General features: G+C 36.2%; 1 protein-coding gene across 2 annotated transcripts in view; it reads left to right on the top strand.

The window, feature by feature from the left end:
• Ano3 (anoctamin 3) overlaps positions 1 to 18,812 on the top strand; it is a 247,920-nt gene extending 229,108 nt beyond the window's left edge. For both annotated transcript variants that reach the window (XM_036184793.1, XM_036184794.1), the window contains 7 exons: positions 3,847 to 3,944; positions 6,394 to 6,527; positions 7,421 to 7,573; positions 7,982 to 8,129; positions 11,901 to 11,981; positions 12,134 to 12,239; positions 16,707 to 18,812. In XM_036184793.1, the coding sequence (XP_036040686.1) occupies positions 3,847 to 3,944; positions 6,394 to 6,527; positions 7,421 to 7,573; positions 7,982 to 8,129; positions 11,901 to 11,981; positions 12,134 to 12,239; positions 16,707 to 16,889 (903 nt within the window). In that variant the 3' untranslated portion in view covers positions 16,890 to 18,812. The remainder of the gene's footprint in view (positions 1 to 3,846; positions 3,945 to 6,393; positions 6,528 to 7,420; positions 7,574 to 7,981; positions 8,130 to 11,900; positions 11,982 to 12,133; positions 12,240 to 16,706) is intronic.
• The last annotated feature ends 194 nt before the right edge of the window (positions 18,813 to 19,006 follow it).

Below are 19,006 nucleotides of genomic sequence, written 5' to 3'. Positions count from 1 at the left end.
GATGATTTTCATGATTCCATTATAAAAGTCCAATGATAGATGGTGTCTCTAATGTGAGGTCATAATGTAGAAGGAGTGAAGAAAAGATTGCAAAAGAAAAATGAAGGGAGACATAATTCTACTCTCTACCAAAAAAATGGTCCTTAAAATCACAAGGAAGCCTCATTTATGTTCTTTCCAGATTGTTCCAGAAATTGTCTCTCTACATGAATAAAGCCTAAAACTTCCCAAGAAAATATGCTTTATAATAAAAAGCTGGGCTCAAATGTTAATTACCCTTGTAATTTGTTCTTTGCCCTTAATTCATCATTCATTGACTATCTGGTTCTCCATGCTAAATTGGCAGTAGTAATAATTATGTTGCCAAGTTATTTATAGGTAGTAGTTAATTTACAAAACACAATAAGCACAACCCTAGACTATGGGAAGATCTTCACAATTGCTGATACTTATCACTGTCATGGCTCCATAGCTATAGTTGTAGTATTCTGTGGCCAAAGACAGACAAAGTCTGAGTGCCATGGTACATTCCTATAATCCCAACACTTGAGAAACGAAAAAAGGAAGATGACAAGTTGGAGGCAAAGACTGGGTGCATAATGAGTCCCACATCTACATAGGCTTTTACAAAGGAAGACGTTGAAGGTGGGGGAAAACACTAAGACCTTTTATAAGCCTGGGATTGCCTGGAAGTCTCAATTTTATTTTCAGTTTTATTTTATTCTATTTATCCATATGTCTGTTAATTTATTTTTGTTGTTATTTATGGCCAGGAATTATACCCACATCCAACAAAAGCCTAGTCACCCTGGTCATCCACTTAGTAACTTAAGGCTTACTTCTATCAAAAGGGCTTGACCAGATTAGGTAGGAAGCCAAAGGTGGGAACAGAGTGGTTATAGCCACATAGATTCACATTGACACCCTTTGAGGAGCTATCACTACCATTAATATTCAAATGCATATTCTTTTTCTTAATGATGAAATTGTGGGAAATCCTGGTTACTCTTTGAAAACTCCAGAAAAATAATTATAATACTGGTATCAGAAAAATGTCTCATAATTGTCCTCCACATTTTTTATTATAGATATGTGATGACTATATTTACCCACAAAGGACTGAATGTTCTAGGAAAACATAAAGTTAGCATTGCAATTTATGATATACCTTAGAAATTCTAAATTATATAGAGAGCATGAAAATCAGGGATGAGTATTGAGTCTCTATTCCTTCACATAGGAAGCAAGTATAAGCACAAGCTCTATGGCAAGTCTCTGATGGAGGGTCTTCAAAGGACAGTCTCATTGACTTACTTACTAGCATTAATAATCATAAAGTATAGGATATAATCACAAATGAACAAATGTTTTGTTCTTAGGTTCTAGTAGTCTGTGTACTAGAATTTCCCACCCAAAGGAATATCTTATCTGGGAATCTCAGCTCCTTCCTTTTTAAAGTGGTAACAGGAAGAACAGGAAGAGGTAGCACAGTATTCTCATTTGTGAAACTAAATTATGTATTTCAAATAGGAGGCACAATTGATAGGAACCAATATAAAGAGAGAGGAAAAAAGCAATACAATTTGTCAGAACTTTTATGAAGTGGTTATATTGGATTTGTGACTCTCACTATAGTTATGTGATCTCACAAAAATATCATGTAAATTCATTATTAAATTGTTCTAAATTGCTAACATTAACAAGCACTTACTAAATGCTGGCATATTTCAATAATCGTTATTAAGTGCTCTTTCTGTAAAATTTCATTAAGTCCGCATAACAATATTATTATATTAATTTTATAGATGAGTGAACAAAAGAATAGAGAAGTTTTATAATTTGCCAAAAGTCACAAAACTGATGAACCTATGATTCAAATAAAATCAGCACAGCTTCAAAGTCTTGCTTTGACCACTGTTTACCAGCCACCATTGGACGGGGATGTGAGCACAGCCATGGAAATGCATTTGGCTGAGAAGACCAATAACTGTGAACTGCCTTTAGAGTGAAAATTGAAGAGTAGGTAAAGTGAAGAATCATGGAGCCTGGCAGTCCTGTCTAGTCCCTAGCTTCTTCAAAGAAGCTCCGATGAATGAAGACACTCAACCTCCCTCTCACCTTCCCTACACACATTCTCACTGAGAAGGAGAAAATATGTGAAAATACTGAGCTTTGGTTTGCTCATAAATGTCTCGATCTTTTGCACATTCATCCATGACCATTTATACATTCTAAGTATGATATGTTTTAACAAATGATTGGCTTTAGCTCAAGGCCATCACTATGTGAATTGGACAAACTAATAAAACCCAATGTCCCTTGTTGTTCTCTATAAGAAAGTTAAAGAAATTTGTAAATTACAAATTCTTCAAGACTCATTTTTAACCAATTCATTATTGACTTGCCTTTTAACTTTGACCTGCCCTTTACTGGAATGATTCAATCATATATCTCTCATTGTTTTGTTACTCCTGTCCCTTTGTAATACTGCATGTGTGCTAAGCCTACACTCCTAGGCAACTGACATATTTGGTAAATAGAATTTATACTTAGCATGATGCATTGTAGGAAGAAGATGTGAGTATTCTTTCCTCAGACTCTGAGCAAGTCAATTCTCTTCCAAGTCTCTCTACAAAAAATGAAGAGCCATCTTGTTGAACTGTGATCATCCCCTGTATCTTAGTGATTCAGCTTCACACATTCCACTGAACACTTTCATGGTATAAGGTGAAGAAGTCAGGGGGACATATGCTTATGCTAGAGGGAAGAGGTGTTCTAGGATGATTGGAATCTGGACCCTGCTATGCCATGAGCATGGCCATGGGCAAACCTATTCTCTAACTCATATTGCTGAGCTACTGGGCTGGAACAGCTAAAGCAAGCTCTTTTATGTCTTAATTATTCATTCCTTTTGAAGTCCCACTACTACAAATTTGACAAAAATAGAAACGATGATCAAAGCCACTGGAACACTCATCCTTATGAGCAGGACATGATCCCATTTCTAAAGTTCCAGACCCACACCTGAATTGCTTTTATAGTGCAGTTTCAAGCAGCACACTTTGGTTTCGGTATTCACTTAAGTCACATTTGTGTGTGTGTGTGTGTGTGTGTGTGTGTGTGTGTGTGTGTTTCATACCAATTTATTGAAAATCTAAACAACAGCAAAAACTCAGTACAGAGAAGAAAATCGACATAAAAAACCCAGGCAAGGAGACCTGCATGGACCAGTGATCTTCAAAACTTCTTGAGGTTACAAAAATGCTGTCCAGAAGAGAAGAAAACAGGGGGATGTGAAAGACATGCAATGCAGTATGCTAATTGCCTTATTTAACAGTCCTGAAGGAGAGAAAAATGCCAGTGATGACTGCAGTTTATTGAATTACAATGCACTACTGTTAGTTTCTTAGCTTTGGGTTGAATGTAGAGGAATATATGAGAACTTACTAAAATGTATGAATTTTTTTCAGAAAATCTAAAATTATTTAGAAAGAGAAAAATCCTTGAAACAAAATCATAAACTGTATCATAATTACTTTTCTAATATCTCATTTGCGATGTAGAACATTTGTTAGCATTCACTATATGGGACCATGATTGACAGTGGGAGCTAGCAAGTACTCACTAAAAGCTAACCCAAATTCCACCATAATTACTGAAAGTGTCATTGTATCTGTTTCCTTTTTTTTTTTTTTTTCATGAGAAAATGTGACCCAGAAGTAAAGTTTACTTTGCAATTTAAAGCTGGAGATATTTGAACTGGCTTGGGATGCAGGGGCAGAAGCAGGATCCTTGGGTGCAGGGCGTGGGAGCAGGATCCTTATGGGTCTTGCTGTTTCTTTTTAGTGCCATCCTAGTGGCTGTCTGATAGACCTCTGCCTGCAGATGGGAGTCATCATGTTTTTGAAGCAAATATGGAACAACTTCATGGAGCTGGGATATCCGTGAGCATGCTATCTCTAGATGTGTCTTATATATAGTTATAATTTAGGGTTCATGAGCAGTGAGATGATCAGTCCTTACTAAATGTGTGAATGTCTGTAAGTTTAGGCTTTCTGAACCTCAATTTTCATGTCTATAAGAAAAGAGAAATGGTAAGATCAAATTCAGGACCAAGTGATGGGATTAAAGGAACTAATGTACATAGAACACGAGTTCAGCTTATTATTTTTAAAACATTAGTAAGAGAGTATCTTGAAAATAAAAATAATTTTCTGCTGTCTTTGAACTATCAAGAGATATAAGGTGATGGTGGCATTACTGTTAAAAAGGGTCTCCTTTCCTTCCAAAATGATACATTGCAGAAAAAGATGTCGGACAGAACAAAGTTCTCTAGTCCGTTTATGATGCTTTCCTCACCTCTACAAACATCATTAGAAGCAAATTGATGTGATAATATCCTGTGAGGACATTTTAATATGAGAGAGAAACTGATTAGCTGATTGATGATATAAATAGATTTACTCTTTGATTAATGATACAAAACAGGTTTACTCGTCAAATTTTACTTTCACTTTTTTTTCATGTCTTCCCATAAATGACATTCCCAAGCCAACAACCTAGTGATGGAGAAGTCATATTAACACAGCAGCATGCTGGGTATTGGTAAACTATATTTAGAGCATGGGTTCAAAACTATCTACTCCTGATTTGAATCCCTTCTCTGTTTCTTGGTAATTTTGATTAGAGTTTATGTCATCTCTCTGAGATTTTTCTTTCACTTGTGAAACGAGAGATGTGCAAACACTAAATGAAATGACCCAATAGAATTTAAATTTAAATTTTAGATAAGAAAACACTTGGGAAGAGTGTATATTATATACAAATGAATATGTAATGTACTTGTATATAATGTGTGTATAGGTTATATAACAGATTCCATGAAATCTCTTCTACATGAAGCCTGAATAAAGGGTTAGAGTTCCTCGTGCACTTGCTATGTCCCTTCCTCTCCTTTGCTTATCACTTTAAAATGTATGGGATGGGAAGTCTAGAAGCACAACTGAGGAAATTAGGCTTCAGGTGTGGGGCATAGGATTGAATCTACTACCATGAACACTTCATAAGCTCCAGGAGGGTAGAATTGTGGCCCTAGGAGAACAGAGAAGGGTTCTTTGCACCACCATCACATGTGGTCTGCCATGTGCACTGTTCATGTCTGATACTCATTTTAACCATGGCCTTAGTCCATGATGGTAAGCCTGGATCAGGCATGTCAAATACTGAGGGGAAATAGCAAGAGATACTCATTCCATGTATGTTTTTCAAACACTTAGGAAAGGCCTTGTAGGTGAATACTTTGCAGGACTGAATGGATCACCAAAGCAGTGGTTTTTAAATTTTAAACCACAATTTTCCATTGAATTAAAACCTTAAGCAAAAATAATACAGATAAAATTTAAATAAGCAGAGCTGTGTCAATTCTAACCTGCCTCCCCCTTCACATCTTTGTGAGATTCCAAGGGCGACCTCCATGGGATGTTGACCAGAGCACTCTGTCTTCCAACAGATTCTGAATCTCCAGTTACTTAAAATTGAGCCTTAGGTGTTATTCACTGAACTGTGAAAAATCATGTCATCCTAGAGTACCTTTCAAAGTCTTAAGTAATTCATCATGCAAAAGCCCCTCACAGTGCATACCAGGCTATCTCTAGACATCATAGTACCATGACCATTCCCAAGCCAAAGATAGAATATTTTCACTTATTTTTCAGACCCCAGACAATAACTCATGTAAACATATCCATTGCCTGACAACTTCTGTTAATGATAGTAGCAGAATGTTGGCATTAGTGTTCAAACTTTTCATGATTATAAACAAAGAATTTAATTGGACAAGCATCCCACATGCAATGCAAGAGAGGATGGAGACCAGAGCCTAGGACTCTTGAAAGTTTATGTAGGCCTACTGTTTCGTGCAGAACATAATTTTATTCACATCCACATGAACAGCCCCAAAACTGATGGACTATGAGCAATGAAGGGCACAGACCTAAAGACAACAGGCAATGTAGGAGTTTTTATAGTTGGAGGTAGGAGAAATGAATTTAGCCTTGTCAGTATCAAGGAATGGTTCAGTTTACTGGCATTGAATTCCTTATAAATATCTAGATGTTTGGAGGACCTTAGAGAGTTCTAGGATGATAGGATCTAGTAACTTTCACTAAATCTTTTTTATTTAACTTTATAATTTAAAGATTTTAAACTTTTTAAAGTTCAGACTTGCTTTATTTTCAATTATTGTAAAGTTAAAACCACTGACTATCTTCACTTCCAAGAATACTTGATACAACAAAAGATTAGTTGAAATTTGTTGTTTCTTAGTAAAATATACATTTTCACAGATGGTTTAGTAACAGGTCATATATATCTTTGGTCTGCTCTCTGATACAGGTTAATCCAAAACTGGTGGTCACGACATAAAATCAAGCGGGGAATACAGGATGCTTCCATACCACAATGGGAAAATGACTGGAATCTTCAGCCCATGAACATTCATGGACTCATGGACGAGTACTTAGAAATGGGTAAGGAGAGGTTTTTCTGCAGGATCATTTGGCTGTGCTGATATTGCTTTTTCTAGTTAACCTCAGCTTTGGTTTAAGAGGAAAACAGCAGTAATGGCAATACTCTTTTTACACACTGATCATTCTGAAATGCAAGTGAACTTTATCTTAAAGTCAGACGTGTGAGGATTATAGGCATGCATCACCACACCAGGCTACTGGCAAATATTTTGGTGAAAAATAACAAAGCTGAATCAACTCTTTATAAAGAAAAATAGTATCCTCCTCAAAGAAAGTATGGTTATTTTTGAATAACATTTTATTACTTCTTTAATATTTTCATACAATATATGTTTGCCATGTTTACCTCATCCTCTTCACACTCTCAAACACAGTCTGAGTTTCTGCAGGAATGTCCTTAATTTATATTAAGAAAATATGGCTTCCCAGTCCAGTTGTTGTCTTATTTTCTGACCTTCAGTATCCTCATCTATAAAAAGAGAAGATAGGGTAGTGTAGTGGAGGGCTTTGGGGTCCCTGCCAGAGCCTGAAGGAAAGTGTTATTCTTTGCTTGTCTTTTTGATAGCTTTTTCCTCCTCCTCACCCTTTTCTTCCTTTTTCTCCTCCATTTTCCTGTCCTCCTCATATTATATTTGGGTGGGAGAGAAATTAGACGTTAAATATACCCATATCTGAGATGGAGTACAGGCTTTTAACATTTTCTAGCCATCCACTCTTAAACAAGTTTACTTATCACATAGGATCAAAAGTTACTTCAACTGTCAAAATAAGAGTGTTTACTGAGTAGAGGTATCATTAAAGGTAATTCATCTAATGCTCGTAATTGGTGCAGTGAGGCACCCGGTAGATTTTATTATGTATGTTCATTACTCCCTTATGTTCCTGTCTTACAGTTCTGCAATTTGGTTTCACTACCATCTTTGTTGCTGCTTTTCCTCTGGCCCCTCTTCTGGCTTTGTTAAACAACATCATAGAAATAAGATTGGATGCATATAAATTTGTGACCCAGTGGAGGAGGCCTCTGCCAGCTCGAGCAACTGACATAGGTAAGACTCACTTTCCCCTTTTTGGAAATAGTATATGCAACATCTCTAGTGTCTGGAGTGTGTGGACTGTAGTAATAGAAAATGTAGTGAGGGGCTGAAGAGATGGCTCATCTGTTAAGCGCAATTGTTGCTGCTCCCAAGGTCCAGAGTTCAGTTTTCATCATGAACTTTATTGGGGGGCTTACAAAGCAATCTGATCCTCTCTTCTGCTTTCTGTAGGGACCCAAGTGTATGAGCACACACACACAATAAATAATACAATATCACCCTTTTTTATTAAAAAAAAAAGTAAATGGTGAACAGAAATGTGGCTCAAAATAAACAGAATATTCTTGCCAAAATAAAATAAATCAGAATGCTTTCATCTTGCTCACTTTTATTCACTAGCTTTATTCTTTCTCCATCCAGGTATCTGGCTTGGAATTCTTGAGGGAATTGGCATACTGGCTGTGATCACCAATGCGTTTGTAATTGCTATTACATCTGACTACATCCCACGTTTTGTCTACGAATACAAATATGGCCCTTGTGCAAATCATGTAAAGCAGAATGAGAAGTAAGGTTAAAATTTACATATTTTTCTAATCTATTTCATAATTGCAATTAAAAGGAGAGCTTATTGGGAAGTTTTGTTCTGTGACCATTAAAAAATGTTTCTGGTCATTGTATTTATAATGTGTTTATTAGATGAAAGCAAATGGGACTAAGAATAGAACATGCTTTCTATGGCAACTTACTTTAGAGTCTGTTTTTACTTGAAAATGTGTCAAAACACTAAGAACATTCTAATTCTTCTTGAAAGAGCCAGTTCTAAAACCTGAATAGACTCTTCAGCATCTTCAAACCAGGCAATGCAGTGTCGTTGCTATGCAGATGGGAAAGTGAAGCTCATAAAAAAAAATGGAACAAAGACAGTAAAAAGTGAGAAACAGAACTTGCAAAGTCTGCCATCTTAGTGCCTAGATATTTTCAGGAAGCACATAGAGCCAGGGTTCTGACTGAAGCAGAATCACCTCCCTTTGTGTGGTTAGAATGTGCTTTTCATTCAAAATTGAAAAGCACACTTCAAAGTAGGGTAGCCTCTCAACCTCTGCAGTACTTACCCTTTTGTTTGGTTTGGTTTGGTTATTGACATTTTAATTCAAACAGTTCTTTCAAGTCAGGAAGGGGACTGTTTTGCTCACTGTATGATGCTTAGCAGCATGTGTTGTCTCTAACCAGTTGACAACTATCTTAATTCATACATTCTGATAACAATAGGTATCTTTAGATTTTGCCTGCTGTCCCCTGGGAGGCAAAATAACTGGATATAGAGAAGCACTTTAGGCAATATTTGTTACCTCACATTTTTCCTTTACATCAGGTGTTAGGGCACAATGCTTGTGAGAACTGACTATAGAGAACTGGGGCACCTTAAATGGCTTTGTAGGTGGATCTCCGCCTTAGATGTAAAATCTGTAAGAAAATGCAGGAGTGTGAGAGCAACCATAGGAATGGATAGAGATTATGGGCCACATCCGGTGGAGCTTTGCTTTAGGATGGTATTGACCCTTAATGAACTACTGGCTAACTGGTTTTTCCCTAGAACACTGGGAAAGCCCTTGAACACAAGTGTCCTTCTTTTTAAGAGGAGTGGTGGTAGAAAACATTGTACACTTGATTTTTTAAACGGTCTTAGAGTCCCTAAGAGATGTAAAGGGATTCAATGTTAGACACCTTAAATTTGAATTCTAACGTTGTCATTTGTTAAGATATGCATCATCTGTATGACATGGTCGATTCATAATAGTAAGTGTTCATAGTCTGTATGATTATGAAATGGTGTCTGAGAATGCACACAATGTAAATAAATATAAGGTTGTTTCAATATCGACACTGAAAAACCAAAATGCTGCCTTTTTGTTAATGCAAAATGATCTAGGAGCAGATTTTAAGAATTTGAAAAGTATAAGTCAATCGTTTCTCAACCTTTTGACTAAGATCAAGTGTAAAATATGTAGAATTGCTATCCGTGTCTTTCTTACATAAATTACTAGCCAGTAATTCTACTGCCACCCAGTGGTGGTGGAAAATTCTGCCGGCTGGGTTTACATGTCAGAACCTGCCTTTCCTGTGGACAGCGCCTGACATCTCCATATTCAGTGACCAGTTTCAGCTGTAGATTAATTTTCAGGCAAAACGATGCAGTCTTTCTGTGATTTGGACATCATATATCAAGAGGGATACTCAATTACTTTATAATCTTCTAAATATATTTAGCAATGAAATTGAAAAAAAAAAAAAAATCTATCCAGGTTAGAAATTTTCAGAGCGAGTCCTGAAGAGACAGACGGTAGTGGAGGGGATCTACTGACAAGAAAACAGTTGACTAATGCTACAAGATAGAGAACGGACAAGGCATACAGTTCCCATTTGTTGCGTTGTGATTAATATTTCAAAGGTAAAAATGTAGTAGACACGTCCTTGGATCCAGATTTTAAAAACCATTTTTCTTAGAAGAGTATTTCTCAACATGTGGTCTGAAAGCATCCCTTAGGGTCTATGATTTAAACACAGTTTTAAAATTATTATATTATTTAGAACATTACTATTATATCATAATATTATATATTATTTATTGATGCATTGTGTGTATGAGAGAGCATTGAGAAAGTTAAAGTTAAAAGACCTGTTGGGGTATTCCCTTCCAACACATGGGACAGAACTCAGGTCCTCAGGCTTGGTGACAAGTACCTTAACCTCCTAAGCCATCTTATCAGCCCACATTAACACTATGTTCACAGTAACACTATGACTTTATTTTCCACCTTCAACTTTTTACATTTAGATTGATGGTGCATCAACAAGGGTGGCTACAGTCCCATATGAATTTGCCTAACTTGGAATATTGGTACCAAGTGCCATGGTTAGTTATATTCTCAACCATCATGTAACCAACTTGAAAATTCCAATAAGAAAAGCAAGGAGTCCTTCATGAAACATTAATAATTATTAATTTTACAAAATCTGCAACTTTCAATCTTCTCTGTAAAAAGTGTCATACTTTGCTTGCTATACAGAGTGCTACTAAGCACTCTGTAATTGTTGGGGTTACAAGAGAAAAGTCAGCCCCAACAAGAAATAATAATGGCCAGACTATTTTTCAGACTCTGGAACTTAGTATCTACTCTTTTAATATGTAAAGTTAAAAGAAATCACCTGTCACTTATAATTATTTTTATTATCTATGTTCAATGTACATGGCATTGGGTAATATAAGAACTTTTTATGGACGTATGCTGCATACTTAGAGTGTATTCCCTTCATGGCCACATAAAGTGGTTCTCCTCTCAATATTCCTCACTGTATATCTAGACAGTTTTGACTTCTGGTTTTCTGTCATAGTTGCATACATAATTTTATGTATCTGTCTAAAATACGGGAAACACACATGAGAGAAAATATGTAGCCATTGTCTTTCTGGCACAGCCTTGGTCACTCAATCTGATTATTTCATTTGCATCCGTTTTCCTGCAAACAACACAACCATCTTTCTTTATTTTTCTTGTTTTTGTTTTGTCTAGAGACAGGGTTTTTCTGTGTAGCTCTGCATATTCTGGAATTTGATCTGTAGACCACATTGGCCTTGAACTCAGTGAACAGACTGTCTCTGCCTTCTGAGTTCTGAAATTAAAGGCATGCACTACCACACCTGGCTAATAACCATCTTTCTTGATGGATAAAAACAACTTCACTGTGTAGAGATACTTGTTTTGCTCATAGTTGAGTATCAAGCACTGAGAATTTTTGTAACAAAATATAGATGCACAATAAGCATATTAAATAAGTAAATAGATAATAAATATTACTTATAATTAGCCAATCATATTGCATGCATGTGTGTTTACAAAATACTTACAGACCTTAAGTGCACAAGTATCAGGATGACTCATGTAAAGAAACCACTTTTTAAAAGTTAACTAAACAAAAAAGCAATGGGTGGCCGGGCGGTGGTGGTGCACGCCTTTAATCCCAGCATTTGGGAGGCAGAGCCAGGTGGATCTCTGTGAGTTCGAGGCCAGCCTGGTCTACAGAGTAAGATCCGGGAAAGGCACAAAGCTACACAGAGAAACCCTGTCTCGAAAAACCAAAAAAAAAAAAAAAAAGCAATGGGGAAAATATTGAGAAGAAATGACAGGACAAGAAGACATGACACAGAAATAAAAAGGCTGAATACTTAAAATAGAAGGAATAATGACATTTATTAAATTCTGTTACTTGTAAAGAAGAAAGTATTCCAGAAATGTTCTAATTTATGACTTATGTAGTCCTTTCATTTTTTTCCCAGTTGCCTAAAAGGATATGTCAACAATAGCCTATCCTTCTTTGACCTGAGTGAACTTGGGATGGGAAAATCTGGTTACTGCAGGTACTTGCCAAGAATATGTTTATCTTTCCTGCTTGCTTTTGCTGTCTCCTCCCCTCTCCATGTAAAACAGCTCATTTAAACGACCACTTTGGAGTTTCGGGAATCAAGAACATTTTGCTATCTTTCATGCTTTCTGATTTTGTGGCTTGCAGGTACCGAGACTACAGAGGCCCACCTTGGAGTTCCAAACCCTATGAGTTCACGTTACAGTACTGGCACATTCTCGCCGCTCGACTGGCCTTCATTATTGTGTTTGAGGTTAGTCACAGGAGAGGTAACTGTGAATAACAGCCTAGGCTGACTGATATGTCAGCTTGATGCCAATTCTTTACTGACTTCTAAGAAAGGACTTTGGTAGGGCTGGGAAAAGGCTTGGATATGGTAAATTAATTATAAGGAACATGAAAAATAATGAGTCTGAGCTGAATAATGTAACCACAAGTTAATAGGTTTTGATACAAGAAAGGCAGAGAAAAAGATACTATCTTATAAAAATTGTGAGGCTCCTAGTTTCAAGCTCCTACTGGCCATACTTAAAAAGAAAGGGATAGTTTTCATGAGCTGATAAATTAATCCAAATCTACCCATGAAAATAGAAAATTCAGTATTTCTGAATAATTAACTCAAAATACAGTCAATCATGCATATATTTGTTTTTAAAAAGTGGGTGATTCTATATTTTGCCCAAAACTTTTATTAAAAATGATTGGAGTTTAATTATTACAGACATGGTAGTATTAAACTGTAATCCTGTGAGGCAATTTTGAGAGAACTGAATACAGCATTATCATCTTGTTTCATAAGTCATGATACAGTGAAGAATTTGGCACTGAGATGTATTAAACTACTTCTCTGAGTTACCACTGAGTCAATGAAAACTTTTCTATGTTTTCTATGGCCAAAAGTCACAAAACTTATTATGGTCCAGCCTTAATAATCTTCTTACCAGGGGCCCAGAAGAGAAGCTACGAACAGAGGCATGAATTATTTTTGGAACAAGAACCCAAGTACACCAAGCTCTTTTGTCTGTCTACTTTATTCCTCTGGGATAAAATTCTGTCTGCAAAGCTTCATTTCTGCTCTCATGCCTAGCTCTTTTCTTGCTGGATTTCTCTCTACATTTATCTGTTGTCTCCTCTAAGTTCTATCTTAATTCTCTAGTCTTAATTTTGCCCTACCTAGGTTCTCATCCATCTAATTCTTTCCCTTCTCAGCTCCTCTCCCATCTCCTTTCTTATCTTCTTCTTCCCCATCTGGCTCTTCCTCATCTTCTACCTTGTTCCTCTAGTACAATCTTCTAGCCCTTCAATCTAGTTCTTCCCCATCTCACTTTGTTCCTCTCCAGTTCTTATCCATCTAGTTCTTCCATTCTCTTTTCTCTTCTCCATCTAGTGTTCCCCATCTCTAAGGTTTACAGTTATATACACATGCAACAGCAATGCTTTAGTTAAAGCGAGGCCACCAGGCTTGAATCCCCTCAGGGTTAAAAGGAGAAGCAATAAGATCCACACAAAAGAGCGGTAATTGCCAGCCATGATCTGTAACCCAAAAGGGAAGTGGCTAATGGGGAAGAGAATCAACTGAGGGCTAAATTCCATTAATATCTGAGCAAGGGGGATTTTATGTACTCAACTATATTCTTAGAAGTGGTTAGTTAAAGTATTAGGAGTCTATCAGTGATGAGTGAAAATCAAACTGCCTAATTTTCCTTTGGCCCCTTATCTGTCCAAGCTATCTTGGCTACTGCTTTCTGACAGGACAGGGGAGTGTAATGGGCAGCTTGAGTCAGCTTGGTATACCTGTATGTAGAAACTCTTTAGTTCTGAGTTAATAGTTAGAGGTAGATCTAAAACTAGAGATAAGACTTTGGAAAGGGAGAGGTTTAAGCTTAATTAGCACATCCATCATCTTGCCTTCTCAAACAGATGTCTGGATGCTTAGGTCTGTTCTTGGAGAGTACAGAGGTATCTTGGGTAAGATACTTCCATCTGTCCAGGGATGATCCTGGTCCGATGCTGCTAATGATGATAATTACAGAAAGGCCTAAAATTAGGGATCCTGGCTGTCTACTGCACAGAAGGTTATCTAAATATTCCTTTAGTAGAGAAGAAACTGTGCCCAATGAATGATGGAAAAGATACAATAGCACAGGAGAAATTCATATCAGGAAACATCTAATAATCAAAAGCCAATATCAACAAGACTCCTTGAGCCTTGCCTTGACCTCTGGAAGACCCTTAGCTTCTTCCAGGTATTAGCTTGTCATAATCAGCTGAAATCCTGCTTCATATTATTGCAGCTTGCAGCACAAAAGAGATAGCCATGTCTAAAACTTTTGGAACAAAAAAGTTTTGTTTTTGTTTATTTTGTTTGTTTCTTTGTTATTTGAATAACCTTCTCATGCATGCCAAACTGGTTTTAAACTTGCTGTTTAGCCAGGGTTGATCTCAAACTCCTAATCCTCCTGTCTGTGCCCCCCAAGCACCAGAAATATAGGCATGAACCACCACACCTGGTTCCTATGAATCTGGAGTAGAACCCAGGCTTTATGAATACTAGGCAAACATTCTACCTACTAAATGTTGACAAACCTTTTTTTAAAGACAATTATTCATTCCAAGTGATTTCCAAATATAAATTTAAAGTTTGTAATGAAATATCTGAAAATGAAATGCTTGCCTCTAAAGGTCTTAGCCAGGACTAAAATTCTCTGATTTAATGACTTTCAGAGTCAGTAAAAATATATCCTTTACTAAATGAGACTTTCTACTTCACTGCAGGTAGTATAACAGTTCAACTCATATTTTCAATACAATATTTCAATGATATATTTTTATTATCTAGTTTTAAAATATACATATTGAGTATATTCCTCAGAAGTCAAGTGAATAAAGTTAATCAGACACAATGTAGAGTACCACTCATGGGTCCATGTCAGAGAGACCCTCTTTATTTTTCTTTCTTCATTCCCCATTATGGATCCCATAAGCCCCAATCAACCGCTGTGGAGCCCTTACACTTCTTCATTTTTAAGTATGGTTGCTTGTCTAAGTATAAAATATAGTATTATTTTGAGTGTCATATTTTCCAAATAACTTCAATTATTTTGTATCTTAAAGCTTTTTTATCTTTTACTTACTTTATTTCGGGTCTAGAAGGAACTATCAATGAGCACCTGCTTGTGTTTAGAACATATCTGCTAAACATGAACTGTATCTTAAAATAGATTAAAGTATTTATTGTCATAGATTAGACTTTAGTAAATCATGGCAATACTTTATTTGTATTCCAATAATTTTGAAGAGCATTATTAGATTTTTTATTAAGGATTTTTAATGCATTTTAAATACTAACAGCAGACCCCCCTCTCTTTCCTCCTGTATCATATATTTAAATGATCAGGAAAGAAAGTACTGATTATGTGTGGGAAAGTACAAACTGCTTTATTGTTATCTACTTTCCAATGCATTTTCTTGGGACTCATAAGCAAGTACAACTAAAAGTACAATGAATTCTTCCTTTTCTCATGAAGAGGTTATTGTCCACCAAAAGCCCTTTACATAAAAGTATTGTTTTAACAGGCCATGCTAACACCACAAATACCACATTATTCCCTCTCTTTTCTGAGAAACAGAAAGACCTACCATTCTCAAAGGATATGAGTAGGAAATGCCATTTGATCAGGGTTCACACTGTGCCAACCACTCTATGAAGCTCTACAAGTGTGTGTTTATTTAATTCCTTTAAGAGGAAGTACTGTCATCACTATCATAGACACAGAACATAGATGAGTTGATCAAGGATAAACAGCTGTTAGTAGGATAAAGGCTTAATTCGTCTCATTCAAATTCCAAGCTTTTACTTACAGGTATAATGCCTTTTACATTCTTACTTGTTCAAGTCTATCACTAAACTGGATGTTATGGTGGACATCTTTAATCCCATCACATGTGAGACAGAAGCAGGTGGATTCCTATCAGTTGGTCTACAAAGAAATTTCTAGGCCAGGCTGACCAGGAATATATAGCAATATATTACTTCTCAAAACAAACAAACAAAAAATAACAAACCTTCATCATTAACAATTTAATTTTAGAACATAAATAATACATATTATTCCAAAATTGTGTAATACAGCTCAAATGTTTCATAGTAGTTATGATGACAGTGAACTTATAGAACAGAATTTATGAAAAATAAATTTGTTACATTTCAGTCACTAGCTCACAGGTTTATATAGCATGTATTTTTGTCTGTTGAAAATACATTTTCCCCAGAATTAATATTTGTGTCTGTTAGTGGATATTATAGTAATATTGCATAGCATGTAAGAATTTTGAACACACGAATTTAAAATACTTTTTTTATGAAGTGAAAAATACGGCATTAAAAAGAGGAAACACAGGGTTGGGGATTTAGCTCAGTGGTAGAGTGCTTGCCTAGCAATCAAAAGGCCCTGGGTTTGATCCTCAGCTCAAAAAAAAAACAAAAAAAAAACAAAACAAAACAAGGAAACACTTTGTAATATATCTGATAATCTACAGTGACAATAATATTTGTGTTCTCCATATGACTCTTGAAATCAATATTCTAAATGCTATACATTAAGTTCTGATGCTCGATTTTTAAGGCAAATGTATCATTGTTCATGACTTTTCTGTTTTACAGTGAGTGTTCTGTAACCTTTGAAAACATAATTTTTCCTCTTTTCCTCTTAACTTACAGCACCTTGTGTTTGGGATTAAGTCATTCATTGCATACCTGATTCCAGATATACCAAAGGGCCTCCGTGAGCGCATTCGACGAGAGAAATACTTAGTCCAAGAAATGATGTATGAGGCTGAACTGGAGCATTTACAGCAACAGAGGAGAAAAAGTGGTCAGCCTATTCACCATGAATGGCCTTAGGCGGTGCCTGTTAACCAAAAGGGGAAGTACCATTAGTGTGAAGGGATGAGGCCCTTGAAATGTAGATGGGATCCAAAAGGAAGGCATAGTTGGCAAAACCATATGTATAAAATGCTACTTGAAAATACATCACAGCAGCCTCTGGGATTGGAATGCTCACACTTCTAAGCAATGAAAAGACTTGTGACCTCCAAAGGGATGCAACTGACATGGCAGGGAGCCAGGCTCTGATTCTCAGAGCAAGCCCTCAGGGGAGTTCTGTGTTTGGAGTCCACCCAGTTCCATCAACAGCAGAGCAAGTAGGAAATGCAATGATGAAATTTCCAGACACAGATTTCCACGTAAATGTTCACAAGCTGGGAGTACTAATCAGATTCTAGGACATGAAGTTGAGTTCAGGTATTCACAAGAAATGAGTTAAATCAGTTGTTGGCTCTGATGTCAGAACTCCATGTCCCTTCATCTTGCAGGCTAGTGGAGTTGTTTTGGTCTCATTGAGGTAATGGGTGTATACACATGGCATTTATGCTGCTTTATGTCAACTATGCACTTGAACAGTTGCACATCACCATAGTAGTCAAACCAAAAATCCAAGTTCCAAAAAGAACACCTTGGAATAATTCTATTACATTGGCTGTGTTTAAGTTTGCTTTATCACTCAGAGCCAAGTGCACTGCCCATTTTTTAAATTAATGAATGCCACAGATCCACTTTAAATATATGAATGCCTATTCTTATATCATGTAGACATGATTAATTTGCACTTTACTGAAGAAGCTTATCTTATATTCTCTTCCATGTGTTCCTCTCTGAATTATTACCAATCAAATAGAACACTATGTTGAACCAATGTAAATATGTCAATGTTCCTTCACTGTATGCACTTTTTACACTGTGTAATACAAGTTCCAGCTTATGGAACTCTAAGACTAGTTACACAGGATGCTACTGTAATCTATCTGTTCATTCAGGAAATCCAAAGCCAAATGTTCTGCAGCACTTATGCTTTTTCTATTATGTGCACTATCAGTTATGAGCTAATGGAATAATGCATGCATAAAGTGTATTATTTGCATAAAACACCTTTCTGAGTTTCACCTTTTAATCATGGAATAGAGATTTCTTGGTTTTGGTATGTTTTGTTTTGTTTTTTTGATGAGTTGATTTTTATTTAATTTCAAAACTCTAGAAACTAAGTCAAATTAATTATGAAGATCATAATTTCGTTTGTTGTAAATCCTTATTTGAATGTAAATTTTGTCCACACACTGGAGGAGCACAAATGAAGGTATATTCAACTCAAGAAAGTTCAGAGAAAGCATAAATTAAGAAGGAAGAATAGAATGAAAGGCAAGAGGTGAAGTAGATGGATATATGATAAAAATCAATAGCCCTTCCCTTGCAAGAAAAGATGGGCCAAGCATTTTTCCCTTGAGAATAAGGTGGGAAATCACACAGAGAACACACACATACACATACACATACACACAGAAAGAGAGCATGATTTGTTCAGTTTGCTTTTGTTCAGTTAAGCAAAACAGAAATATTTACAAAATTTAAAATATTGGATTAGGCACACACAAAAATAAAACTACTTTACACACATACTAGTGGATCTCTATCAAGGAAGTTAGTTTCATTCACTGGAAGTGTGTTGTCCTAATTCTAACACTTAAAAAAAGCTTTGTTGACTTAATTATGGTTGTTTTATAGTTTCCCCCAAAGACATTCACTTGTCTACTTTCCTTGTGATTCTGGGCCAGGTATATGCCCTGGGACTCTAAATTCTTCCACAGATCTGAAAATGTAGTTCAGTGGTAGTGTGTGTCTAGCATGCATGAGGCACACATAGACTCAACTTTGATCACCACTAAATACACACACACACACACACACACACACACACACACACACATATAATACATAATATATACATACATGCATACATACATACATACATATGAGATATATGGTAAATTCCTAAAGAAATCCTTGTTCCTGGGATTCTTTTACTGCAAATATAATGGCTAATTCCACAAATTATCCAACAGAGATTTCAGCTCCTCAGTTTTGGAGCATTTGTGCTCCCTTTTCTTTATTAATTAAATGTATACACA

This window comes from Onychomys torridus, chromosome 4, assembly GCF_903995425.1.
Source record: "Onychomys torridus chromosome 4, mOncTor1.1, whole genome shotgun sequence".
NCBI classification, from domain to species: Eukaryota; Metazoa; Chordata; class Mammalia; order Rodentia; family Cricetidae; genus Onychomys; species Onychomys torridus.
This window is presented reverse-complemented; position numbering and strand designations above follow the sequence as displayed.